The sequence below is a fragment of the Onychomys torridus genome, chromosome 7 (assembly GCF_903995425.1).
Source record: "Onychomys torridus chromosome 7, mOncTor1.1, whole genome shotgun sequence".
Lineage (NCBI taxonomy): Eukaryota > Metazoa > Chordata > Mammalia > Rodentia > Cricetidae > Onychomys > Onychomys torridus.
Window position 1 is genome coordinate 97759095 of NC_050449.1, and position 26693 is coordinate 97785787.

The 26693-nt window shown below is 43.1% G+C and overlaps 1 protein-coding gene across 3 annotated transcripts in view; it reads left to right on the forward strand.

Moving 5' to 3' along the window:
- Positions 1-26693, forward strand: part of Cpne4 (copine 4) — a 477370-nt gene that overhangs the window by 313803 nt on the left and 136874 nt on the right. For all 3 annotated transcript variants that reach the window (XM_036193242.1, XM_036193244.1, XM_036193243.1), the window contains exon 3: positions 6529-6708. In XM_036193242.1, the coding sequence (XP_036049135.1) occupies positions 6529-6708 (180 nt within the window). The remainder of the gene's footprint in view (positions 1-6528; positions 6709-26693) is intronic.

A 26693-nucleotide genomic window follows, 5' to 3' on the forward strand; every position in this document is an offset into this window, starting at 1 on the left:
GAAGGACGGATGCATTCAGCACCTAAAGACATATTTGAGGCCGCATGTATATGCCAGGCTGTTGCACGATTGGATATTCCAAATGCATAGAGCCAGTAGCCTGCAGGACTGGTAATAAAGGGAGTGGAAACCTGAGGCCCATCACTGACACTGTAGACTTCTCTGAAGGCACCAGCCAAGTGGCATTCATGTCCCTGACTTCTGAACCACACTTCCAGGCAAGGTGGTGTAATTCTGCTGGCTTCTTCAAACAACATCAGAGCCCCAGGTGGTGTCCCTTGTGACAGCAACATCCAGCTTTGTGTTCAACAGCAGGTTGACTCCAGGACCCTAAAACAGAACCTCTCTAGCACCAGAGGCTCTGATATTGAGAGCTGACCGAGTTTACCGCAGAGGACAGGAAGGGAGGGATCAATGAACTGCTAGTCGGGGAAAGCCCCTTGCTACCCTGCTCCGTCTGTTCTACAGGGCTGGGAGGTTTTACACATGGTAGATGAAGAGTGCCCGTTTGGAGAGGAACCTCTGAGAGTCACCTGGCTGGATGTTTCTAGAAAGAAGGGTGCATTCATTTTCCAGGTTTGCTCTAAGTGCCACTGGGTGGGTGGCTTCAAGGAGACATGAATTCTCACATGCTGGGCGACAGAGCAGTGCTTTTTCTGCTAGCCAGCCATCTGTTTTATTATCAGAACTTTATGTGGTTTAATATACCCTCTTGGAAGTTAATATGGTTTGAAAAATTGCCTGCAATAAGCCCTTTCTTTTCTGCACATAAGCTTATCTGTTCTTCATTCAGAGAAAATTAGTTTCTCTCTATCCACCCGTAATAAATATGGAAAAAGAGTACTTAAGGAATATCACTCTCAGGAAGTATCTAGTTTTGAGCTTGCCTTGGGGCCCTGGTCAAGTCCTCTGGTCTATGATGTCATTCTTCACCAGGGTCTGTTGGGAACAAGGGTCTATATTCTCCTGGAATTCCAGAGCATCTTTGACTGGCCTCAGTGTCAGGTGCCCACTTTTACCTCCTCCCCATTCACACCAATGAGTATTTAAATTTACATTTATTTATTGGGGAGCACACATATCAGAGTGTGCACACAGAGGTCAAAGGATGACCTGTAAGCATCAGTTCTCTCTTTCTTCTGTGTAGGTCCCAGGGCTAGAACTCAGGTCCTGAGGCTTGGTGGGAGAGCCGTTATGAGGAACAGCTTCAGGTGTGCAAGACCAGTGGTTAACATAAACAAGTTTAAACACATAAGCTCAACTGCCTGGGTTCCAATCCACCTCTGTTACTCATAAGCTGTGTGTAAACAGGAACATTATGGCTCTCTTTCTCCTATTGAGTGTGTTGTCTTGTTATCATAAGAATGAATAGCCAAGTGACTACTTGCCGAAGATTTGAATGGCTATTTCCAAGGTGCGTACTCAGATGGCAAATCAGTTATGAAAAGATTATAAGCATCATTGGTTTAGGAAAAATGCAAGTTAAACCCATAATAAAAACACTGCCTACCTACTCAAGCTTGAAAGTTAAACACACCTCTTCCACTCCTAGGCATATATCTACAACAAAACAAAACAAAACAAAACTGTATGTCTATGCAAAGGTTTGCACATAAAGGGACTTGCAGGTTTATGTGTGATAATCAAAAACTGGAAACACTCCAAATAACCAATAGTGGAATACTACTCAGATGAACCTCCTTTTTTTGCGGAGTGTATGTTCATGTGGGTACACTTGTGTGAGGATCACATGCATGTAAGAGCCAGAAATCAGCCCTGTGCCTTGTTCCCCAGATGCCATTCACCTTGTTTTTGAGACAGGAAATCTGATTGGACTGGAGATTGTTTATTAGACTAGGCTGGCCAGCAAGTCCAAGGAGCTGCCTGTTTCCACCTTCCCCACAGCACTGGGATTGTACATGCATGCCACCACACCCAGCTTTTTATGTGGGTTCTAGGTAGCAAATTCAGGTCCTGATGCTTGCACAGTGAGAATTTTCCAACTGAGCTATCTCCAACTCCCAGATGAATGATCTATATGACAACAATGGACAAAACACGAAATAAATGTGCTGACTGAAAGGAAAAAAAGATACGTGGCACGTACATGTTGATATGCATGTTATACAGAGTTTATGTAATGAGACAGGGGTTACAAACAATCTCTACAGACAGAAAGCAAATGCCAGTTTCCTGGGAATGGGGTAGAGAACTAAGAGGAGGTTAAAATGAGAACACTTGGAGAGATGGAGATACATCATTCATGGCCTTGCTCATGGCCATAGTTTTGGAAATATGAACACATATAAAAACATTGAATTACACACTTAAAAATGAGTTCCTGGGGCTGGAGAGCTGGCTCAGAGGTTGAGTATTTGTCATTCTTGTAGATGACCTGGGTTTGGTTCCCAGCACTCACAACCACCTGTAACACCTGTTGTTGGTTGTTTTATTATGCTTTACTCTTGGGGGGGGGCACTACTCAGATCCCAAATAAATATACATGGAGTCTTATTCTTTCTTGTGAGTGCCCAGCCTTAGCTTGGCTTATTTATAACCAGCTTTTCTTAGCTTAAATTATTTTTCTCTATTTCTCTATCTCTTTTCTTTCCTTCTTATTCTGTGTCTGGCTATACAGCTTGGTAGCTGGCCCCTTCTTTTCTCACTCCTTGATCTTTTTCTCCCAGATTTCTTCTTCTACTTATTCTCTCTGCCTGCCAGCCCCGCATACCTTTTCTAGTGCTTCACTATTGGAGATTCAGCTCTTTTATTAGACTAATCAGGTGTTTTAGGTAGGCAAAGTAACACAGCTTCACATAGTTAAACAAATGCAACACAAAAGAATGCAACACATCTCTGCATCATTAAAGCAAATGTTCCACAACATAAACAAATGTAATACATCTGAAAATAATATTCTACAACAAACACCAGTTCTAGATAGGGGATCTTGCACCTTCTTCTGGCTTCCCTCGGCACTGCATGCATATTGTGCACATACATGTACTTGAGCACACACATAAAATAAACTTTATAAAAGTGTTGACTTTCTTTAGTGTCAATTATTAGACTCAATAACACTGGTGGCATTTTAAATGAGTGTCAATGATATGGCAAATACTCTGAAAATATTAGTTACTGGAAAGTCACTGTATTAAAAAAACATTTGAGATGAAATGTTTTCAAAGAGCATCATATAAGCTGTGGCCATTTGAGGCTGGGTTCTCTCACCATAGTCCAGCTACATTTGCCTTTCCATGATGTACATGAATAAACACATAAGGACCAAGTGATGAAGTCAGTCAGCAGGCTGAGTTCAAGAGCCTACACTATCATCTAGCATCTTACATCTATGGCCAGGAATTGTCTCAGGTAGAAAAGAGTATAATGCCATCCCACATGATTGCTGCGAAAACCAAAGCTAACAGATGGATCTGAGTGAGGGCTGGAGAGGTGGCTCAATGGGAAAGGCGCCTGTGGCTAAGTTCAGTTCTTCAGATCCACATGATGGGAGGAGAGAATTGGCTCCTACAAGGTGTCCTCTGATCTCCACACAAGTGTCCTCATGTGTAGACACACTCACATAATAAATGGATGTGATAAATTATTTAAATGGTTATGAGCATGTCCTGAGAGGTCTAGAGCAATATGAATATACCAGTCATGGTGACAGTGGTAGAGAGGGGCGAGATGAGCATTGCTGACAATGCAAACTGGGTAATAGAGAGCAACCAAGATTAAACCACACTTTACCAACAACAATAAGAACCTCACCTCACGGGGGAGCAGCTTGTTTCACCAAGACTGGCAAGCCCACAGCACAATTGCCTAGGACATGCAGAGTGGTGGGCACACCTGAAATCCTAACCCAAGTATAGCACTGCCTGGGATAGTTTCTAAGACTCCGGATTGCAGGGGCCTATGATCTACTCACTGAATCGGTCAAGGTTTTAAGGACTGTTCCTTCGAGGGAGATGGCAGTAGATCTTTAGAGACACTTGCCTTGAACTTGACATCTCTCATCAAGGAACATGTGGTGCTTGAGGATACTGCCCTGGGGAACCTTGTCTTCAACCTCCAGAAGGATGATGCGTCTCTCATAATGACTGGAAATGCAGAAAACTTAAAACCATCATGAGCACTCTCCTTGCTGCCTTCCCTCTGTGTCTGAGCACTTCTGATCTTGGGGTTCTGAGTGGCTGGAGATTATTATTGAAGATCATAGTCTTCATAAAGTCAATATTATTACTTTGTTTCTTTCCGTTGTCTCATTTCCAGGGAATAGGGTTGCATACTGATGGCTCGTTTTGGCTAGCCTGTCTGAGATGTGTAGCTTGATGCCAACATGAACCATATTTTGATACAAAAATTACACTTGAAAATTAAAGAGTGACCCATTTGTGTCAATTGAAGTGTCTAAAATAAGTAACAAAGACCAGAGTCTCTCCATCTCGTGTCTCTCATCATTTGAGCCTGTCTGCGACACTCTGTTCAATAATAAGGAGAGAATATATTTTCTCTGTCTTGGAGATGTCAGATCTACCTGTCAAAAGATACTCAAGCCATTCATTTTGTGATTCATTATTTTATGCATTTGGATCAGGTGTTAAAATAAAACAGGTTTCTCAGGGCCAGTTGGAGCCAATCCATGAGGGAGAAGGGCCTGGAAGGATGTATGGGGCCTGTGGAGTAGATGCCCTTTCTTAGTGTGGCAATCCTTGGCCATGTAGAATTGCTGGAAGGTTACCAGCTGTTCCAATATATTTTTCCAAATGGAGAATAGAAATAAGCCTTTATACATTGAACAGGAAAGGGATATTATTTTCCCTTACCTGTGTGAAAGTAAAGGAAGTGGTGGTATAATTTGTGCTAAGAACCAGCACTTGAGAGGCAGTCAGCAGACCATGTCTCTACTTGAGAGCCAACATGCTGTAGGAACAAGCAGGCTCCTGTCGACTTGTGGAGTATGAAGAATCAGTTTCTCCCATTGGATGATGCTGACAGATATTTTTCCCAGGCTTCCAGAAACCTAAATGGCTGTGTATGCTTTCCCTTGTGACAAATGCAAAGGGAAAGAAACATAGTGGCCCAGATTCAGATAGGAAACAGATAACAGAACCAGAGAGAGCCCAGCCCATAAAACTGAACCTCTAGAGAATCAAACTCTCCTAGGACAAGAGCAAAGAGCTGACACAGGAAGATAAGACAGGAGGGGAGTCACAGCAGAATCTCATTTCCACCCTACACGTACATCTGACTGGATGAGAGATGGAAACGAAAGACTAGATATGACACTGCATGCATGTAATCCCAGCACTTAGAAAACCTGAGACAGGAGAACTGCCATAAATTTCAGGCCTGCTTGGATGCATAGTTAATTCCTGGCCAGGCTGACTTGCACAGAAAGACCTTGTCTCAAAAATGAAAAATGGGGCCTAAAGAGAGGACTCAGTGGAAGACCTGAGTTTAGTTCCCAGCACCTGCATCAGATGATTCATAACTACTCAAGCTCCAAAGGATGCAACACTGCCTTCTAGAGCCGGCAAGCACCTGCCCACATGTGTATATACGCATGCATACAAAGACACACTTATACATGTATTAAAATAATAATTTTTAAAATCTTCAAAACAAAACAATAACAAAACCTGAGATGGGGGGGGCAGGATAAGATGAGTGCTCAGGTCACCAAGCACCAGCACAAGCTCTCTAGATGGAGGAGAAGAGTCTATGACAACATCTGCACATGTAGGGCAGGCCAAAGTCTCTCTTTTCTCCCCCTCCCTTATTGCCTGCCCAGCCCTCCTTCCTCTGGTAGACCCCTCCTAGAAGGGAGCCCCAAAAATTCAATGTATAGAGTTCAGCCTCTTCACCTAGTAGGACAGAATGTTGTAGACTTGGATCTGGGAGAAGGGGACAAGCAGGAGGCAGAAAGAAGGACCGCTCATGGTGTATTAGAACTCATAAATGCCTCTCAACCTCTACTCTTCTAATTGGTGTTATGTTAGTAGTGAACGGGTGAATGCCTACCTAATGAAGAGCACACTTGAAAACAAAGGCAGCTTGATCTTCATTCTCATGGTATTTCTCTTTGTGCTCCTGGGAATCTTGAGTTGGAAACTTTTATTAGGATAGACTTGGCTAAAATGAGATGGCTAACCTATCATTTTCCATCACTGTGCTCAGCATCACTAATTGATCACAGATGTCTTTCCTGCTGAGCCCAGATGTTCTCTCAGACGTTCCTTCACTACTGATGATCTCATCTTGTTCTGTCAGCCAGTCCCTATACCATGATTGAACCCTCCAGATACAGAATCTTAGACTGTTTGTTACATCTAGTAAAGTTGTCTGGACCAACGCTTAGTTCTTTCTCTGGAGTAGCTTGTAGTTTTAATTTGCCATCCCTGGTGACTCTCAGGAGGGTATTTATAGTTTGGAACAAGGAGATGCACCACAAGATTAATTCTCTTGAAGGTTAATAATAAAAGTCCTAATCCCTGTTTGTTTTTTTCTTTTTCCTTCCAGGTGGACAGGACAGAGGTGATCCGTACCTGCATAAACCCAGTGTACTCCAAACTGTTTACGGTGGACTTTTACTTTGAAGAGGTTCAGCGTCTCCGGTTTGAAGTCCATGACATCAGCAGCAACCACAATGGGCTGAAGGAGGCTGACTTCCTGGGTGGCATGGAGTGCACACTTGGCCAGGTAGGCAGGAGCTGCCCCCTGCACCTTCCCACCCACAGGCTTTGCCACTGAGCCTTCCTCCTCTCATCTGATCTCTGCTCTTCTCTCCCTTTAGTTTCCTTTTTTTAAACTATTGCATTTTCCAATGTTTCCTAGCTACTGTCGTATTGATTATACTTACAAGAGAATGATCATACAAATATGTGAAGTTACTTATTTTACAGAGTTCACCATCTTCCTTTCTGAATGTCCTCATCATGTTGGTCATTTATGCAACAACTGTATGTTGGGCACTTGTTACAGAATGGGCTCCATCCTCTATTCTTGTATCTGTTAGAGCTGTAGTGTCCTGTCCCTTCACAGATTTCCCATCTCTCAACTGAACTGTAAGACTCACACATAGAGAGTGCTCCTCATTCAAATGTATTCCAAGTCTCTGGAGACAAAAAAATAAAATGACCCAAGAAAGGGACTAAATGCTTGGTGATTAGATGCTTTAATTTAATCCTAGTTGGAATGTGAAACAAATATCATTCTGTCCTTTTGATCAAACAAAAATCAGACTCAGATTGGTTAAGTGACCTGGCCGTGGTTCTCAACCTGTGGGTCACAACCCCTTTATAGTTGCATATGAGATATCCTGCATATCATATATTTACATTACAATTCATAACAGTAGCAAAATTATAGTTATGAATATCAATGAAATAATTTTATGGTTGGGGGTCACCACAACATGAGAAACTATATTAAAGGGTTGCAGCATTAGAAAGGTTGACAACCACTGTGCTAAAGGCTCACCCCTGTAAATGGCAGAACCAGGGCTGACCCCAAGCTCATCACCTTGCTTCCATGGATATTCCTATGTATTTTCCTCTTTCTGCTGTACCTAGAATATAGCGGAATGTTTGTAAGAAATGAATCAGTGGAGGAAAATGAAATACACTCAGTTCAACCTCAAAATGCCAAGTGTTGATTATTATTGGTCTAAGAGATTAATGTCCTAAAACCCTGAGACTAGGTACTAGAAGGTGCAGGAGAATGGGCCAACTGTGCAGGGTCTGAGAATCAAGTTTTTTGTTTGTTTTGTGTTGTTTGTTTGTTTGTTTGTTTTTAGCAGTGAGAAAGGGATGGGGAGGGCCTGGCTTCTCCTAGCTTTTCTGGAGATGTAAGTCAGGTTATCTGATTTTGTGACCACAGGGCCCCAGTGCATATGACAGGGGTTGGCTGCTTTCGAGAATTTCATGGTGGCAAGTTTCTCAAAGCCTGGCATCTATTTTATGGCCCTTGATTAAGGGGTTTCCTTTAATGATGAGTGGAATCAAGATGCAAAACCTGTTCTGAGTGTAGAGAGAGAAAGTGTGATCTATGTACTCAAATGTATTAATTTATGTCATCTTTTGGGCCCCTTCTCCAGTGTTGTGGGCCTTCACAATGAAAAGGAGACCTTTGTACAAGAAAGAGTCACAGAAGATGCTGTGTGGCCAAACTCTCTAGGAAAAAACAAAAACAAAAACATGGTTCAGGATTAGCAAAGGAGGGGGAGATTCTGTCAGTAAGAAAGCTGTGTAAACAAGTCATGAAGGTCACATTACTGTGCCAGGAGTATGGGGTAGGAGGAGCCTGGAGTACTAGATGCCAATGATATAAAGTCAAGCAAATACAGCATCCCTGCCTGCAAGCCAGTCAAGTCTAAAGGCAGGAGGCAAAGGGTTAAACAGTAAAATTATAACCATTATGAGAAATTATAGAGTATAACTATAATAATAATAATAATAATAATAATAATAATAATAATAATAACTGGGCACTGGGAAGCATTAGGTGTATGTGATAGGGGGATCAGAGGAACAGGGGGGAGGGGAAAGGGAGAAAGCTTCCCAAGGAAAGTGACATTCACACTGAAATGGTGAGGTAGAAGTATGTTCCCCACAGATGGAAAAACAATGTATGTGCCTCTGGACTCAAAGAGGAGTTGGCCATATGGTAGAGAGCACCCTTGATATTGCCAAAACACTAGCTCTGAATTAAGAAATCAAAAGAGTTGAGCTACCATAATGGTCTAAAAATGTGATCCAATGAAAGAAAAGCAGCCCTCAAGCATGTATGGTCAAGCCAGCTGCCATAGTGCATAATGGGAGGTCTGTTCCTAGGCCGGGAACATCGGGCTCCCAGCATTCTTAGCTGGCTGCCTGGGTAGCAGAGGAGGTTTTAAGGATTGGTAGAAGCTTCAAGCAAAGAAGTTCAATGTCTGTGGTCAGAAGTCAGTATGTATGCTCATTTCATGGGCCTGGTGATTGAAACAGGATGCAGGTATGCTTGTTCTTTGTTTCTTATTATATAGCTTGTCTGTTCAATACCCACTCACCCATTCTCTTAGCAGTCATACCTGGATCAATTTTGGATCATTACTTTTTGCCATCTGGCCATGTAGAAATAGCTCCATCCTTAACTCAAAAGGGAATCCTGGCTAAGCTCAGCCATAGATCTCACCCCTCCACTTGCTAGAGTTTGGCTTAGGACTATGCCTGTAGCCAGTACTAACTAGTAAATCCTGAGAGTCCTATTTAAAACCTCCTAGAATAGAGATACAAATAAAGACCATTTCACTTTGCCTGAGATTCCTGGAACACTGCAGTGGTCTTTCAGCAAGGCTAGGGGTATGTATAGCCAACCCCACAGGGGGCCAGAAGCTAAAATTAGCTATGGAGACACAGACTTGTCCTGCTGCCCCTGAAGCCAACTCCAGATGACATGCTGGCCTCTGTCCTTCATAATCACCTCATCCTATTGGCCATGTGATTGGTAGGGTTGGCTTCCCCCACACATTTCCATTCAGCACTGCTTGGCTTCAGTCAATCAAAGCATCCAATTTTTTTATGGCTGGAGTGATTGGTTTGGGGGAGGCAATATACCGAGGTTCCCTGGATATGTCAGATACTATGCTTGGTGCTAGAGATACAAAGATCAAGGAAGCAGGGACTCTGCCCAAGAAAAGTGATAATTAGCTGGGAGACATCCACCTGTAGATAAATCAAGTACACATGGTTAAATGCTACAATGAAAATGTGTTCCAGGGGTTGTAGGACAAAGACTTACCTGCCCAAAGAGCATCAAAGAGAACTCATAGGAAAGATGACTCTGAACTTGAAACTTGAAGTTAATACCAGTTCCCTCATGCAGAAAAAGAAAAACAAGACTTTCCAAACAGAGACACAGTGGGATGGGGTGTCAGGATGATGGCAGAGAGATCTGAAGAGACTGGACATAGCTGGATGGTCAAATGAGGATGGGAAGGGGATAAAGATGCTAACATGAGGGGAAGAGGCAGGCCAAGCAGCTTTGTCTTGTTTGTTTTGATTTTTCTAAAACTGAAAGAGTTTCAACTTGACACACCAAGGCCTTGGTAAGGAGGGGAAGGACAAGACTGAATGCATGTATTAGAAAGAGCACTTTGGCATGCTCGCGAAGGATGCACAGGAGCAGAGAGATGTGGAGGCAAGGAGAGAGCACGTAGGAGATCAGTGCAGTAGCCAAGGAGCAAGGAGGACCACAGTGAAGGAGACCCAGAGGAGGATGCCCAGGGGAGAGTCTGCAGTCTGCAAGCCTGGGAGGACTAAGTGAGGGAGGGTGTGTCTACCAGATAACTAGAGGAGTGCTTTGACAGTCCTTGAGGGTAATCATTCAAGGAAGGGGTGGGGAGTCCAGCATGAGACCTTCCTGTAATTAACCTCAGGGCATTTGTCGCAAAAACCAGAGGTATTGCCAGTGGCTTCTACCCACTGAGTCTAGAATACATGATGTAGCCTTAGGAAATAATTCCTGAAAGAGGATAGCAGGTAGCATGGAAGGAAGCGGTTAGCAAGCAGGATGATGCATTTGTGGAAGAAGTCCATTGAACGTGTCATATTTGAATGAATCAATAGATTCTTCAAAGTTCACCGAATCTTAAGACTGCCTTTCTTTATTGTGTAACATGAATCTTTGCTTCTCTGATCTTTCAGCTTTCACCCCAATATCTGGCTCTGGTATATATATATATATATATATATATATATATATATATATATATATATATATATATATATATATATATATATATATATACCACACATACACACACATACTCATGTACATATGAACACGAATGTGAGTACCTATACATGCACCTGTACACACAAACATCTACCTATAGACATACATGCTCACACATGATTAACTTCACATTAGTGAGACAATGTTTATAAAATGCTAGGCAGAGTCCCTGGTATAGTGGAAGCACTTGGGGTATTGTTCATGTAGTGAGGATCTAGGGAAAGATGAGAAGGAGTAGCATTGTCAGCGGGAAGGGAAAGTTATAAAGGATGAGTTCCCATGTCCTGAGCATATATTAAATGTATAATTTTGCCTCATTTGTAATCTCATTCAGTCCAAAGATTCAAGGCACACATTGGCTCATGTGAATGCATGCCCTATCCCAAAAAAATGGTTTTAAAATAGAAAGTTGAAATAGTCAGGTATTTCAACACTTACCTTGCTACAACTAAGGTCCACTAATAGAGATGGAGTGAATTCACCAAAACCACACAGGGAGTCACACATGTGGAGCCTGTCCCCTCAGGCTTCCACAGGTGCTTGAGGTGGTTGCTGAGTTTGCGGTTTCCTACTCTGCCACGAACAGCCTGACTTTTGGTTTAGGAAAAAGCTGCAGCATTCAGCAGGCTAGAAACTGGCATTGACTGTGCAGTTTGGGCCAAGCACAGCAAGAGGCTCCGCATTGAACAAAAATGCCAAGTGAAGCCAAGGAAGGTTTGTGTCCTCAGAGAGGACTCCTGGCAGAACTGTACATTCTCAGCAGATGGAAGAGGGTGGCAAGTCGTGAGGACACAGAGTGGCCAGAGAGCTCTGTTTTCCTTCTCGGGGAGCTTGGAGATCATCCTGCCCCAAACTAGACACACAGCTAAGCCCATATCCTACTACACCTTACAGAGGACTCACCAGGAAAGATAGCATCCCTCCGCACATGGAAGAGCAAGATGCCCCTTCCTCTGGCATTCTTGTCCTCTTTCATTGCTTATTAACTTGTTCACTTGTCCTTCTATGTCCATCTTTCTTCACCCACCAAAGACAGTGGTCATAAGTAACAAACATGTGTAGTGGGTAGCCATCCCAGCATTGGCCTGGAAGTTCCAACCCCCATTGAGGCTTCGTTAATGGTCACGCCCACAAGGTGGGGCTGAGGGAGGAAGCTGAAGACCCAGGATGGAAAGGAGAGGTCTTGCTTGGTTCTGGGACCCTGAACGCTGGAGGTAGACCAAGCAGAGTTCTCCAGAGAACACCGCCGGACTGTGCCATACCTTTGCCAGACCCTGCAACCTATCCCTTCATTTGTAAGTTACCCCACAAAATAAACCTCCCTTTTAACTACGTGGAGTGGCCTTAATAATTTCACTAATAAACATGACTTCCCCAGCTGCTGGGCTAGGGAGTTGCCATATTGCACGTCAATGTCACTTACTATTCCAGCACCCAGGAGAGAGACACTACCCACTACAGGTATTGTCATTAAACAGTTGAGAAAAATAGGACCAAATAACACAGGTGCATTGCATCACATGGCTTTTTATGGTCCTTTCCATTTACTCTAGTTCAACACTAACCAGGATTAATTAGAAAGTTGACCTTGGTGGTGTTTGGTGGAGCATTTTTTTTTTCAGTTAAATTTGTTTATGATTTATACAGAAGGAACAGAGATGATCTGTAAACACTTTTGCTAAAGTACGACATGTTATCTTCTGTCAAGAAGGACATTTGCTTTAGGATTAAAATGTAGGGGCTGGAGAGAAGACTCAGTAAGTAAGTACACTTGCTGCTCTTGTAGAGGACCTGAGTTCATTTCCCAGAGCCCATGTTGGGCAGCTCACAACCTCTTGTAACTCCATTTCTGGGGGATCCAACATCCTGTTCTGTCAACCACGGGTGCCTGTACCCAGCAGCACAGATACACAATACACATAATTAAAAACAAAATAAGTCTTAAAATGGAAAGACTGCAATGTGGCTTCTTGAAAACTGTTGGTGTGACTGCCAGGCCCCTCAAGCCAGAATCTTACAAAGCCGGCATCCAGGCATCCCCACCTAGCCAGAACTCCTTCCTTGCCTAGCCATGTTGACCACTCATTGCCTAAGTTCTTGCAGGCATTTTCTCTTTTCTATGCTTCAGCAACATTTACAGCCATACAAATCCCTCTTCTTCATTGCCACGTGGCTGCTTCTCAATGTGTTTTCTTCTCCAGAATAACCGAGAACTCAATCTGTGAGCCATTGAAGGGGACTAGACTCAGTGTCATGGAGTATTTTGGTTCCTGTTCATAGGAGATGGATGGCAAACCATCTTCTATGTATGTCTGTGTACCGCATGCATGCCTGGTGCCTGTGAAGAGGGCACCTGATCCCCTGGAACTGGAGTTATAGGCACCATGTGAGTGCTAGAGATTGAACCCTACCCTACAGGAGTAGCCAGTTCTCTCAACCACTGGTCCATTTCTCTAGCCAATGATCCAGAACCTTATGAAAATGCAGCCTGCTGGGCCTATCCCAGAGCATCTGATTCAGAGGGTCTAGTGTGAGACCCCATAATGAGAATTTCCAAGTCCCCTGGTGATGCCCATTGTGATGGACCAGAGACTACACTCTGAGAACCCTGCACCTGCTAAAGGGCCAGACTCTATATCACTAGCTTTAGCGATCAAAGAAAGTAGTAATATAAGAAATTAAGGACCATGAAGCAAGAACATAAAGTTTATATTTCTACAGCATGGTTCATGGGTTATGTTCTTGAGGGAGAGAGACAGAATGTGTGTGTGTGTGTGTGTGTGTGTGTGTGTGTGTGTGTGTGTTTGGGGAGCTGTGCATGTGTAAATGTGTGAATGTAGAGGCCAGAGGATAATATAATCTTGGATATCATTCCTAGGGTGCTATCTACCTTGCTTTGTGAGCTAACATCTCCTATTGCCCTGGAACTCTTCAGGTAGGCCAGGTCATCTGGCCAGTGAGTGAGCCCCTGTCTCCTTTTCCTGGTGTTTGGATTACAAATACACACTGGCTTTTCTTTCTTCCCTCCCCTCCTCCTTTTTTTATTTGTCATATGTGTCATGTGTCTTTGCGTGTGTGTGTGTGTGTGTGTGTGTGTGTGTGTGTGTGTGTGTGTGTGTGTGTGTGTGTGTGTGTGTGTGTGTGTGTGTGTGTGTAGAGGGGTCTGGGCACCTTCATGCATCTGCATATGGAGGCCAAGGCAGTGATGTTAGAAGCATTGTTACTGGCTCTTCCACCTTATTCACTCAGTCAAACTTGGAGCTCACCCACTTGATTAGTCTCCCTAGCCAGCTTGCTCATGGGATCCCCTGTCTCTGCCTTCTGAAACTGTAATTACAGGGTAGGGTGCCATGCCCACCCCATGTTTAACTGGGTTTCTTATGATCTACACTCTGCTCCAGATACTTGCATGGTGAGCTCTTTAACCACTGAGCCATCTCCCCAGCCCATCATTGCCTTTTTAAAATGTGGGTTCTAGGAACAAATTAAGGTCCTTGGGCTTGCCCTTAACCAACTGAGCTGTCTATCCCATCAGCCCTTGATGGAGATCTTGGCTGCCACTGTTGGCTTCTGCTCTCCATTAAATACAGTCAAATGGACCTATTATCCAGACAATGCATTTCCTTCTGGACACAGATAGAAGTCCAGATTATATCAGCTAACGCTTGAAAAGACCAATAGACCTCAAGTTGTCGTGATCTGTGGGAATTTGGTTTAGGGTCAGAATGGCCCCATTTATGAACACCAAATGTGCCATCCAAACTCACTGTAATGCCCAGAGCAAGATCCCAATGTCAGCATTTTGTTCTATAATATCTAGTGCTTTTGTGCCTTAAAATTGATGGCTAGGAAAGTAAATTTACATATTATAGCAAGCAACCCATTTCCCCTTTGTTTCTCTGAGAAAAAGCTTTCCCAAATTTTACAGAATCACTGCAGTGGCAACTGTGTAAGTGATGAATGATGATGTCACAGGTTAACAGCCTCCTGTCAGCTCCCCTGGACTAGGTGTGGAACCCTGTAAAACAGTGCTGCCCCCTACTGTTGATGCTCTGCTCACAGACAGGCAGGATTCAGGAGGCTTGCAGGCAAGCAAGTTCCCATGTCTCCAAAGAGAATAAAATCCCTTCTTTCCTTTTTCTTTGCTAGCTCTTTCATAGGAAACTCTCTGCTTCCTCTGGAAGTCTCCTGTCACAGCTCTACACCTCCATTAGAGGATCTACAATTGGAGTTATGCATTACGTCTGAGGACTGCCACCAAGTCCCCATGTTACCTCTGACAAGTTGTTTAATAACTAACTGTGTGGCATATGGGTCATAGACTTCATCTGTCTTTATAGAAGATTCTGGGTCAATTTCCTTCTAAGTTCTTCCACATTCTGAGTCAATGACTGTCACTCCTTTCTTCCCTTCCATCTCTCAGAAATTAAGCATTCTTTTCTGTACTCATTCATTTGAAAAATGGTCTCCCGAGTCTCCACCACATAGCCCACATGCACCCCCTTCCTCCCATCTGTGACTCAGCATTTCCCTGGTGCTAAGTATTAGATGCCATTGAGTAACAGATGGCATTGTTCTACCTTAGCACCCCCCTTCCCCAGAGAAAACAATCCTGTGCCCATTCAATTTCAAAGATAATATTTAAAAAGATACATTCAGTAACAGTTTAAATGAGCTTGTGTTTATGGTCCTATTTCACATCTATTCAGCTCTTTGATACTTGTCTTAGCCTTATCTGATTCAGAGGAGGAGGGTGAGATAGCTGGGACTGAATGAGAATTGGCAGACTTCCACCTCTGTGTTAAAGACAGCTCTAGACGTTTGTACTGGTCATAGCCCTTTAATTCAGGCTAGTACAAGGCACTCAGCACCCAGACCAGCTTACCCAGACAAGGAGCAAGATGGTGCACCTCAGCTTCTGCATTTTCATTCCAAACCAGCTTTCCTTAGATTCTTAAGTCCACCCAGCTCAGAACTGACTGCCCATGCAGGCTGGCCCTGTTTCCATAACATGTAGCACACTCTTCCTACCACCTGCCACTTGCCTGTCCTCTGAAAATGCTTTCTTGATGCCCTTATCAAATATTAGCCTCCTGAGTATCAGATAAGAATACCCTGTCCTTGTCACAGCATGGAGCCAGAAGACACTGTATCACCATGAACAGAATTATCAATATGCCAAATCACCAATTGGCTGAACCTCAGTAACCAAAAAGTTAGTTTCCCCAAAACCATTCTCAACAAAATTAAAACGTTTTATCTTATAAAGTTTACTACATTTATCTTAAAACTTGTGACTATTTCTGATTTCTTCTTCAGGCTATACATGAAATTTAGTTAGTGTTGATGGTGAACTTTTCTGAATACCAAACATAATCATAAGAGGACTAAATCATCTCTTGTGTTTTCTTCCAAAATGGTAGGTAAATATGGTGATAGTCATTATGCTTCCCACTTCTTCAAAGGAGAAAGACTTGGGAGGACGCATGTCTAAGTGCTGACAGTGATGGTGTCTAGGTTGTGGGATTATGGTTGGTTTGTAATGTTGCAGCTGTATTTTCCTATATTTCCTACAATGAATATATATCATAATTACAATACAAAATACAACAAAGGAGCTCAGGAGTCAGTAAAGTATTTGCCACAAAAGCGTAAGGACTGTGCTTGTGGCTCCCTGCACAGACAAAATCCAGGTTAACCAGTGTGTGTCTATAATCTCAGCACAAGGGAGATATAAACAAACAATACTCTTAAGCTCACTGGCCAGCCAGCCCAACCCCACAGAGATCCCCAGGTTCAGTAAGAGACCTTGTCTCAAAAAAAAAAAAAAAAAATTACCATAGGGATCAATTAAAGAAGACACCTGACATTAACCTCTGGCTTCCACATCCATGTGTGAGCACACACACACAGAGATGTGCACCTGTACACATACACATACATACACATACATTCACACATACAAAGAAATAATGAGTTTTAGTAAAAACATCATCACAAACACTCATAAATAAGCAAAAGAGGAAGTAGCATACATTTTAAAGATTCTTAAACCTACCCCCAATACACACACACACACACACACACACACAAAACAGAGCAAGAGTTTCTTAACCCACTGATGAACTTTTACAAATATGAAGAATTTCAGCCCGGGATGTCAGTAGGAAAAGCCTTTATAGTGGAGTATTTGTAAGGTTTCTGCAAATTCATCATCAGATGCTTTTGAGAAAACCTTGGTTCCCAACCCTCTGTCCATGGGAAGCAGAATTGGCCTGGCTAATCTGATTCTGATCTTTTGTTATATTACTTTTGGTTACCAAAGAGACCTGGGAGGGCCTGGGGCACTACCAACAAATAAGTTAAGGAACCACCCTTAGATCTGCAAAGTGGTTGTGAGAGTCTCCCAGAGCTGATTCAAGCCAAATTTGAGAAACATAATATTTGTATTTTGAATTAATCTAATAAAATTTAGGGGGAGAAAAAAAAAATACCTGCTTGGTTTACAAAGTCATTCCCATGAGTCTTAGATTCAGATCCAAGGACGAAATGAGGCCAGGTATGAATTAATTAGCTTTGTTTTGCTTGCAACATAGCCCTCTGGGGCTTCTCTGTACACTAGCACAGGTCAGCCAAGGTGCACACTCCTGAGTCCCAGCTCCCAGAGGCCCAGAGTAAGCTGACTACAGTCCTAACTCCTGCCTCCGAAGCATCTGCCCACCTGGCTGCTCAGGACAGTTCCCTTGACCTCACTAGTCAGGGGAACAAAGGAGCAGAAATCCTGCCAACTTCTATCCCCTCTGTTAAAGTTCAAAGCAAGAAATCTGCTGTTACAGTTAATTTGCTGACAGGGCCCCAGTGAAATCAGACAGCTGAGAACTGAGGAGACGGCACAGCTGAGTTTAGCCCCACAACAGAGCAGGCTCTCTTTTGCCTGGTGCTCCTAGCCTCTTGATAACATTTCTGTGGAGGAGTGTACCTCTCTCATGAGATCACCACATACTGAGAGTGTAGACTGTGGCCCCATGTGCCCAGGCCATTCTAACTTAAGCACATTATTTTGTTTTAATTAATCACATCTCATTAATTTTTTAAAAAATGCCCCAATTTGAGTAATATATTCTTTTTTCTCCTTTTTTTATTTATTATATTTGTGTTTTAATTTTACACATCAGCCATGGGTTCCCCTGTCCTCCCCCCTCCGCCCACCCCCGTCCCCACCTTCCCCCTTGCCCCTCCCCTTCACTCCCATCTCAGTCTTGGCCCTGGAGTAATATACTCCTATGATTACTTTATAGTAATAAATCATTTTCATAACTGGCCATTTCAAAGGGCTGATCTTAGGTCTGGCTGGTATTTGTGACCTTGGTGTGTTAATGATATCATCATCATCATCACTAATACCATGGCCACCGTCTTCATCACCTTCACCACCATTAGTTATCATCATCATAGTCATCACATCACCACCAACACAACCATTATCATCACCATCAGTGCCATCACTGACATCATCAGTAATTATCACTGCCATCACCTTCATTATCACCCCATCCCCACTACCACGACTGTCACCAGCACCATTAATCATCATCATCGACACCTCTCCATCATCACCATCCCCAGCACCACCATAATGATCAAACCATCATTGCAACCACCATCACCATCATCATAACTTGGGAAAGAATACAAGCCTCCAAATTGGCACAGCAAAAAGTTAACATCAGACATTTGGATTCACAGAATTCTAAGCTGCCTCTCTCCTGTTCCTAAGTAAGCTATGTGACCTCTGGCCTCTTGTTTTACATCCTTAATAAGAAAAATTTGAAAACTCTAAAATTTCCCAGGTCTTCCCATGAGTGGTTATTAGAAGAAAAAAAGACCAATTTTCATGAAACCTTGTTCTATCACAGAATGAAATGAAATGAAAGCACCATTGTCAGCTGTGGGAGCTCAGCTCCTTCATCCAAGATCATACTGAAAGCAATTTGCATAACACCAATTCAAAACTAAGCTGAGCTGATTTCCACAGGAGCCTTCCATTATATCATTTCGCTTACCAAATGGAAGGCAACTTCTACAACCCTTTGGAAATACCTTTGGGTTTATTTAATTTATGTGTATGAATGTTCTGTCTGCACGCATGTGTGTGAACCAGGTGTATGCCTGTTGGAGCCTGTGGAACTGGGATTGCAGATGCTTATGAGTCTCCATGTGGGTGCTGGGAATGAAAACCCAGTCCTCTGAAGAGCAACAAGTGCTTTTAGCTGCTGAGTCATCTCTCCAGCTCAATCCTTTGTAAATTTGAAGCATAGTATGCAGTTCTTCCTAAATACCACCACTGTGAAACTGGCCACACATGTCAAGCATGGGACATTCTTCTCCACAAACTGATAAATTGACTCCTGTGTCTGAAAAAAACAATGTCAGGAGCTCATCAGCACCCCCATCCGTGAATATTTATCAGAAATACTCCAGGCCCAGGGAGTTTAGGCAACTTGGAACATTTTCACCCTGTTTTGCCCTTGGTGAGGATCTTTTATACTCATATGTTAATTCATCTCATATTGGATAATATGCTAACTGAATCCTAAAGATAAAAACTGAGATGTGATACTGCCACCAGACTCGGTGCTGAAATAGTTCACCGGTTACTTCATTAGTCTTCCTGAAACTCCAGAAGATACCATGACTTTCTGGTCTGTCTGAGACACACTTGAACCTTGAAGTAACTTGCTGTACAAGTGCCGGGGCCATGATTTTAGCCCAGGCTTTCTGACTCTTAGAGCAGATCTGTGTTTCAACGACAGAGCAGTTCTGTACCTGACACAGATCTTTTTCCCTCCTTGGCAGCACTTTTAGTACAAGTAGTACAAGCTCTAGAGATGGGCTGATCCCCGAGAAAGAACAACTACATAGCCTGACTCATCTGTGGGTCCATAGGATAAAGTCTTCAAATCTCCAGGTCCTTGAGTGCATGGGACAATGAACTGTGACAATTACTGAATCTTTTGTTCCCCAGTCCCACCCTCAGCTCTCTCTGAGGTTTTCTGAACCCTAGACTCTTTCTACAAACACCCAAGATCTTCCACGTGGCATCTATCAAGAAAGACTGTCTGTCCATCAACAGCAGTATTTGTAGAAAATGGATTTATTGTTTTACTGCATGTAAGGGATTAACCTGCTCAAAACTCACTTTTCCTTTTACTACTGAGAGATACAGATTTTCTTCCATTATGCATGTACACACAGTTCTTTTTCTAAATAAATACTTGTTCACTTACAAATGCTTTTTATTGCTATGTTTTCTTTGTTTTTATTTCTGTGTTTTGTTTCATTTTTATTGTTCTGTTTTGTTTTGATGAGGAGTTATGTGTCCCTGGCTGGTCCTGAATTCTCTATTCTGCAGATAATCTTGAACTTTATAGTTCTGATGATTGAACTAAGGGCTTTATGCATGCTAGATTTGTCTTCTGCTACCTAAGACACATCCCTAGCCTTGTTGCTTGACTGTTTACAACAAACATACAGCAAACCTGTCAGTATGAATGTGCATGCTTTTGCTTCATTAATTTTAAAAGATATGTGGCAAAATTGATGCAGCATGTTCTCTGTTATAAACATTAAAGCTGTTTCCAGTCCTTTGTCATTCTGTACAACAGCTGGGTGAACATTATACTCTATGAACCTTTCAATCCCCCTAGATACTGCTTTTCCTCTAGAACAACTTAACAGGAATGTTTGGATACCAATTTTAAGACCATTGACACAAATTGCTGATGATCCACACAGAAACTTTGCAGAACTTACACACATCCCTTCTTGGTGCACAAAGGTCCCCTCAACTGCATCACCTCCAACTTCTTATTTTTGAATGAGTCTCTCTTCAAGCTTTTATCACTACACAAATGAGAAAACAGACCCTGTTCTGAATTAGATGCTCCCTCCTCACACACAGACCTTTCTCTACTCCCAGATGAGCAGGGAGAACACAAAGGGCTGAATGCCATCCCTCCATCCTAGAGGTTAGTTCCCCACTAATGGGTTTGTTCAAGGGTGCTGTGGAATAACCTTTTTCTACACCATGAAGATATATCGCTGCCAAGGCACCTTCTGAATGGTTTAATAAAGAGCTGAACAGCCAATAGCTAGGCAGGAGAGGATAGACCAGAGAGAGAGGAACTATGGGAAGAAAAGAGGCAGGATTCACCAGCTAGACACAGAGGAAGTGGGACACAAGGTACTGAGCAGAGAGAGCCATATGGCAGAATGCAGATTAATAAAAATGGGTTTTCCTTTAGAGGGGCCCAGGAAGTGAGTGGCACCTTCATCTTCCCAGATGCTGAAGAAATGAGTCTGGGAGCCTTTCCTTACCTCTCACGCCCTACCCTTCCTATCATCTGATCAGGAGGCCTGATCAATCCAGTGTGTTCCGTGCCTCTATCAGCCCATCTTTCCTTCTACCTCCAGGCCCCAGTCCAAGCCAATAGGTGACTATAATTATCTCTAAGTGGAGACTGATTGGACAGGAGAGGAGGGAAGAAAGAAATAGCATTTTCTAAGCACCTATTGCCTGGTTCTGTAATCTTGTTAATGGTCATTATATACATGAGAAATTCATGCCATAGATAATATGGCAGTTGGACTTTCATAGTCAGCCTTTGAAGGAGGAAATGGCCAAATAAGGGAATAGACCTTGGTGGCTAGCTTTAGGAATGTAATCTAATGGTTTTTTAGTAAAGCAGAGGGATTGGGGGAGAAGGGAAAGGACTGCCAGAACCATGCTTGCCACACTTGAGATGACCAGAGACCCTTTGGCCCTGCCTCTGTCATCCCTGGGAATTGTTACAGTCTGTAGTAATGAATGTGGACTCTGTAACCAGACTGTCTGGATTCAGATCACAGATTACTTCCTGGCTGCGAAAGTTTGAGTAAGTTACCTTTTTGTTGTGGGCTAAACGATAGCCCTCAAAAATTGTGTCCATGTCCTATGAGCATGCCCCAATTAGCAAAAGATTTTATAGTCTGAAGTGAACAGTCTCAAGATGAGGAGGTCTTAGGTGAGCCAGGTGAGCCATCTAAAGAAAAAGGAGATACAGTGACTCAGCCACAAGCAGAAGACCAGGGCAGCCACCAGAAGCTGAAGGAACAAGATTCAAAATGCCCCCCAGATCCTCTGAGGAAGCTAGGTCCTGCCAACGTCTTGGTTTTGAACTTCTGGAGCCCCAGGACAGAATTAATTGGTTTGCTTTAAGCTGCAAGTCTGTAGTTCTTTGTTCTCTCAGCCTTGGCCAACCACAGGCTCTCCACACCTTAGTTTTCTCCTCTGTGGGTGAGCATATGGCTGTGCTTCATGGCTGCTCTGAGAATCGAGGCCATCGGTACCCAGAAGTCCTCTACAGCAGCAGCTACCACACTGTCAGAGCTTTCTAGGTAGTATTTATAACAACTCTTAGTCATGTGACCTTTAACTGGTAACAATAAGGAAGGACACAGTCTACCCCCAAATGGGTTAACATCTTTCATTTAAAAAATGCAAAGGCCATTGAGTCCTGCTCTATGGATTGCTGATGCTTGACTGCCAGCCTTGGGATGGACAATCTACAACCTGCCAAAGATGGGGGTTGAAAAGCTGGTATGTGTCCTTGTCCTGATAGAATGCTCTGGCCTGGATCCTGAGCTGGGTGAACAACCCTTTCTTCTTTCTTCTGATTGCCTATGGTGTGGCAGGCAGGGCTGGGATGAGGGATAAGTGACTGCTGAGTAGTCACTAAACTGAGTCATTTGTGATGGTCATGTGGCCTTACACAAGTGACAAGGCAAAGGTGAGTAATTAGTGCACAGAAGGATTTAAACCTTAATCCCTCTCCCTCTCTGAAACTTTCCCTCCTCTCCAACTCTGCTAATGAAGTCAGAGAATGGGTGAAAGCCTGTAATCACACTGAAGTAATTAGAATCCTACTTAATAGAAAGCTTAAGGCAGGAAGCCCAAATTAATAGATCAGTCATTGAGACCATCACCCTCTCTACCCTTCTGAATTGTTCTCCCCAGGGTGGACCTTTGGTGGGCTCCACTTAAAGGCCAAGGACTGTACTTAGTTTGTGTAAAATGTAACTACACAGGCACACTGCCATCCTCTCTCCTACATGCCTAACAAAGCTTCAGAATTGTATCTGTCTAGCCTGGTCTTAGTGGTACCAGTCTCTAATACAGTGGTTCTCAACCTGTGAGTTGCGACCCCTCGGTGGTCAAACAATCTTTTCATAGGAGTTGCCTAAGACCATCAGAAAAGACAGATCTTTACATTATGATTCATAACAGGAGCAAAAATCACAGTTATGAAGTAGCAATGAAATTAATTATATGGTTGAAGGTCACCACAACATGAGGAATTGTATTAAAGGGTTGCAGCATTAAGAAGGTTGAGAACCACTCTTCTAATCCCAGCTACTTGAGAGGCTGAAGCAAGAGATTCACAAGTCCAAAGCCTGCTTGAGCTACAGAGTGAGTTCAAGGACAACCTGGGCCACTTACTGAGAACCTATCTCAAGATAAAAAGTAAAAATGGGGTAGAGAGATGTAACTCAGTGGTAAAACCTTAGCTTTAATCCCCAGAATCTAAGGTGGGGGAGATGGGTTGTGCCTTTTTTAACTCCTACAACTTTTCCTCCCTGGTGAAACTCCAACAGAATAAATTAGTTTAAAACCCCCTTTAAATACATCTTTAAAATCTGATCACATTGTGCACTGAAGTAATTTGTCTTTTTGTGTTCTCACTTTCTAGTTCACAGAAAGGAGGTGGGGTGTTTATATACCAAGTCTACCCATCCTTGGTTGAATGCTGCTCCCTAAAAGTATTAGTTCTTCCCACTTCCTGTTTCTTGTGTCTATGGATAGGAGGCATGAGTCCCACTCAAAGCATAGAGATGGCCAGTGTGGCTATAGGCAGGTTGACCCTTCTCTACAAGAGGAAAGCCCTTGAGGTTCTTAGCAAGTTCCCTCTGTGCTGCAGGAAACTGCCAGGATGCCATATTTTGGGTTTTTGTTTGTTTGTTTTTTCTGTAGATGTGGGTCTAGAAATTATAATAGCAAACACTTAAGAAGGGGGAGCCGAACAAACAAATGACAGTACCCAGGGATGGAGGGAGAACTCAGCTGGTAAAGTGCTTCCTGAACAAGCATGAGGAACTGACTTTCACAGCTAGCACCCACATAGTCAAAGCTGGGCCCAGCACCACAGGCCAGAAATCCCAGTGCTGAGGAAGCAGAGAAAGGTGGGTCCCTGGAGCAGATGAGCTAGCTAGTCGAGGGGAGACATAGAGCTCTGGGTTCAGAAGGATCCTGTCCCCCCAAATAAGGTGAAGAGTGATAAAAGAAGACACTCAATATGGATTCCTGCCGAACCCCCTGCCTGATCCCTGACAATATCCACTCTGCTCCCCAGTATCCATGCTCTCCTCCCTGAACCTGTGTGTAGTGTTTTACATGCAAAACAAAATACGTGCTCATCCTCAAGGACTCACAGCTAAAGCTCTGAGTTTTCCTGAGGCTGACATGTTAAACCTGCTTTAATCAGTGACTCCTAGTTATATTTCACAAGTGTATTTACCACGCACTTGTCTTTAAATAGTGACAAGTCTTAGAATACATGCTTTAGAGATTAACAGTCAGGCTAATAGGGAAGCAATAAAAAATATTATAAACATCCCCCCCTTCCGTGTTAACATGGTCCATTGATATACCTTGTTCTGGTCTTGTTTATGCAGCCGTTTCTAGGAGAGACTGTTTCACAGCAGACTTCTGGTATTCTGACTCTGGCAATCTTTCTTCCTTTTCTGAGGTGTTCCCTGCGCCACAGATGCAGGAGCAGCGATATAGATGTATCCATTGGAGCTGGGCTCCCCACAATGTTGAGCTCTGCCTTGTGTCCAGTTGTGGTTTTTCTGTGATTGGTGCAAAGAGAAGTTTCTTTAATGAGAGGTGGTAGCTACACTTATCTGTGGTACAAGGATAAGATTTAGAAGTGGTAAGGAATGGTGCTGTGCTAGTCCAGTGTTGGTCATGGATTCTTTTATAAGACTCCACTTGTCCAGGTTTCCAATACCATACATGATTTCCTTCCTGTGAATGGATCTTAAGTCCAATTAGACAGCTGTTGATTGACACCAACATGTGAGTACCGCTTACTGCACCTTTATGCAAACAACTACAGTCAACTCATGACTGCTAGGAGAAGGAGAATTAGTTTCTCCCTGGGATGATCCCTCTTTACAGGTTGTCCAATGCAGAGTGGCCAACCTTGATTCCATGTATGCAAAAACTGACTCAGCAAATTGTGTGTGTGTGTGTGTGTGTGTGTGTGTGTGTGTACAGTCTGCTAAGTATCTATGTGTATATGTGTCTATGTATGTATGTATGTATGTATGTATGTATGTATGTATGTATGTATATATATGGGTGTATACATATATATAAATATGCATACACATACATATATACATACATATAAACATCAACACTATAACAATAATAAAAGAAAAAGAGCTATCAACTTGAAAGGAGGACATAAGAGGAGTTTGAGGGATGGTAGCTGGGAGGGGCTAGAGGAGAGAAAAAGATCAGGGAAAATTATGTATTCTATTTAAATTAAAAATATTATAAATATATTTTGACTGATTTTTCTCCACCCTTGTAGCCTATGAGCCAATGTTTGACACATAGAGTCTAGTCAATAAATATCTGCTACTGTAGCAATTTATAAAAAGAATCCTGAGAATATTTTCACTAAAAACAGCCTCATGACAAATGTGTGTCTAGTCACCAAATGACTGTTTTGAAATATAACTGATTATACAGTTGCTATGACATGGGCTTAAATGTTTATTTTCCTGGCTTTGTTCCTATTCGTTTAAATGAAACCCTGGGCTTCACTGAAAATGAAGACACATGCTGTTAGACACCACTTTCATCCTCATTGGAGGAGCCTGCCCTCCCCGTTGACCAGGGGAAGATGCAGACCAGATTCCCAGGGGTGCAAGAATGTCCCTCTGCTCCAACTTCGCTAACCCAGAGGCCTTCCACTTCCATATCTTCTCTCTCCGTCACCCTTTTGTTGTGTGCTAAGGTCTGCAGCTGTGACCCTGCCACAGGGTGAAAAGAATCAAATTAGAGGACTTTTGACAGGTACATCCCCTTTAGCCTTGAAGCCATGCAAACCTTATTATTTGTTGGCCTCAAATGTCAGCTGCAGCCAGGGTGAGTCCTTGTCACTCTGCCTTCCTCATTCCAGGGCATGACCTAAGGTCTCCCCCAGCCTGCTGCAGTCATTTCAAAGGCAACAGAGCATGTGTGATAAGTAGGGTTTGCAGTGAACAGACTTCTCTACAAATCAACACCCCAGCTGGGCATCCATGCTATTTTAGCCCAAGAACCCCAAGAACGGCAGCATCAGTGACAGCCCACCGCATGTCTATCATTGTTACCATAAAAGCGTTGAAACCTTAATTATTACTCATTCTTTGAAGCTGAGTTGGAGGCCTGGAGACTCTAAAGCAGGTTGTTATTGCCTGTTTGGTTAGCCACTTGCACCCCAAATGCTCACTTCCTAACATGAAGGCAGGAGTGAGCACATAGGAACAGGCAATCCATGCCCTGCAAATGAAGTGTTGGTATGTCCAGATAACAGTGATGATGATGCATGGGGAAAGGACTCAACAGGGAAAGTGCTTGCCTCACAAGCGTGAGGATCCATGTTTCATCTCCAGAACCCATGTGAATAAAATAAATAAATAAAAGTCAAGAATGGTGGTGTGCACTAGTAACCCCAGTGCTGGGAAAAGAGAGAAGGTGCCTTTCTAGTACTTACTTGCCAGTCAGCCTAGCTAAACTGGTGTACCAGGCCTGTGAG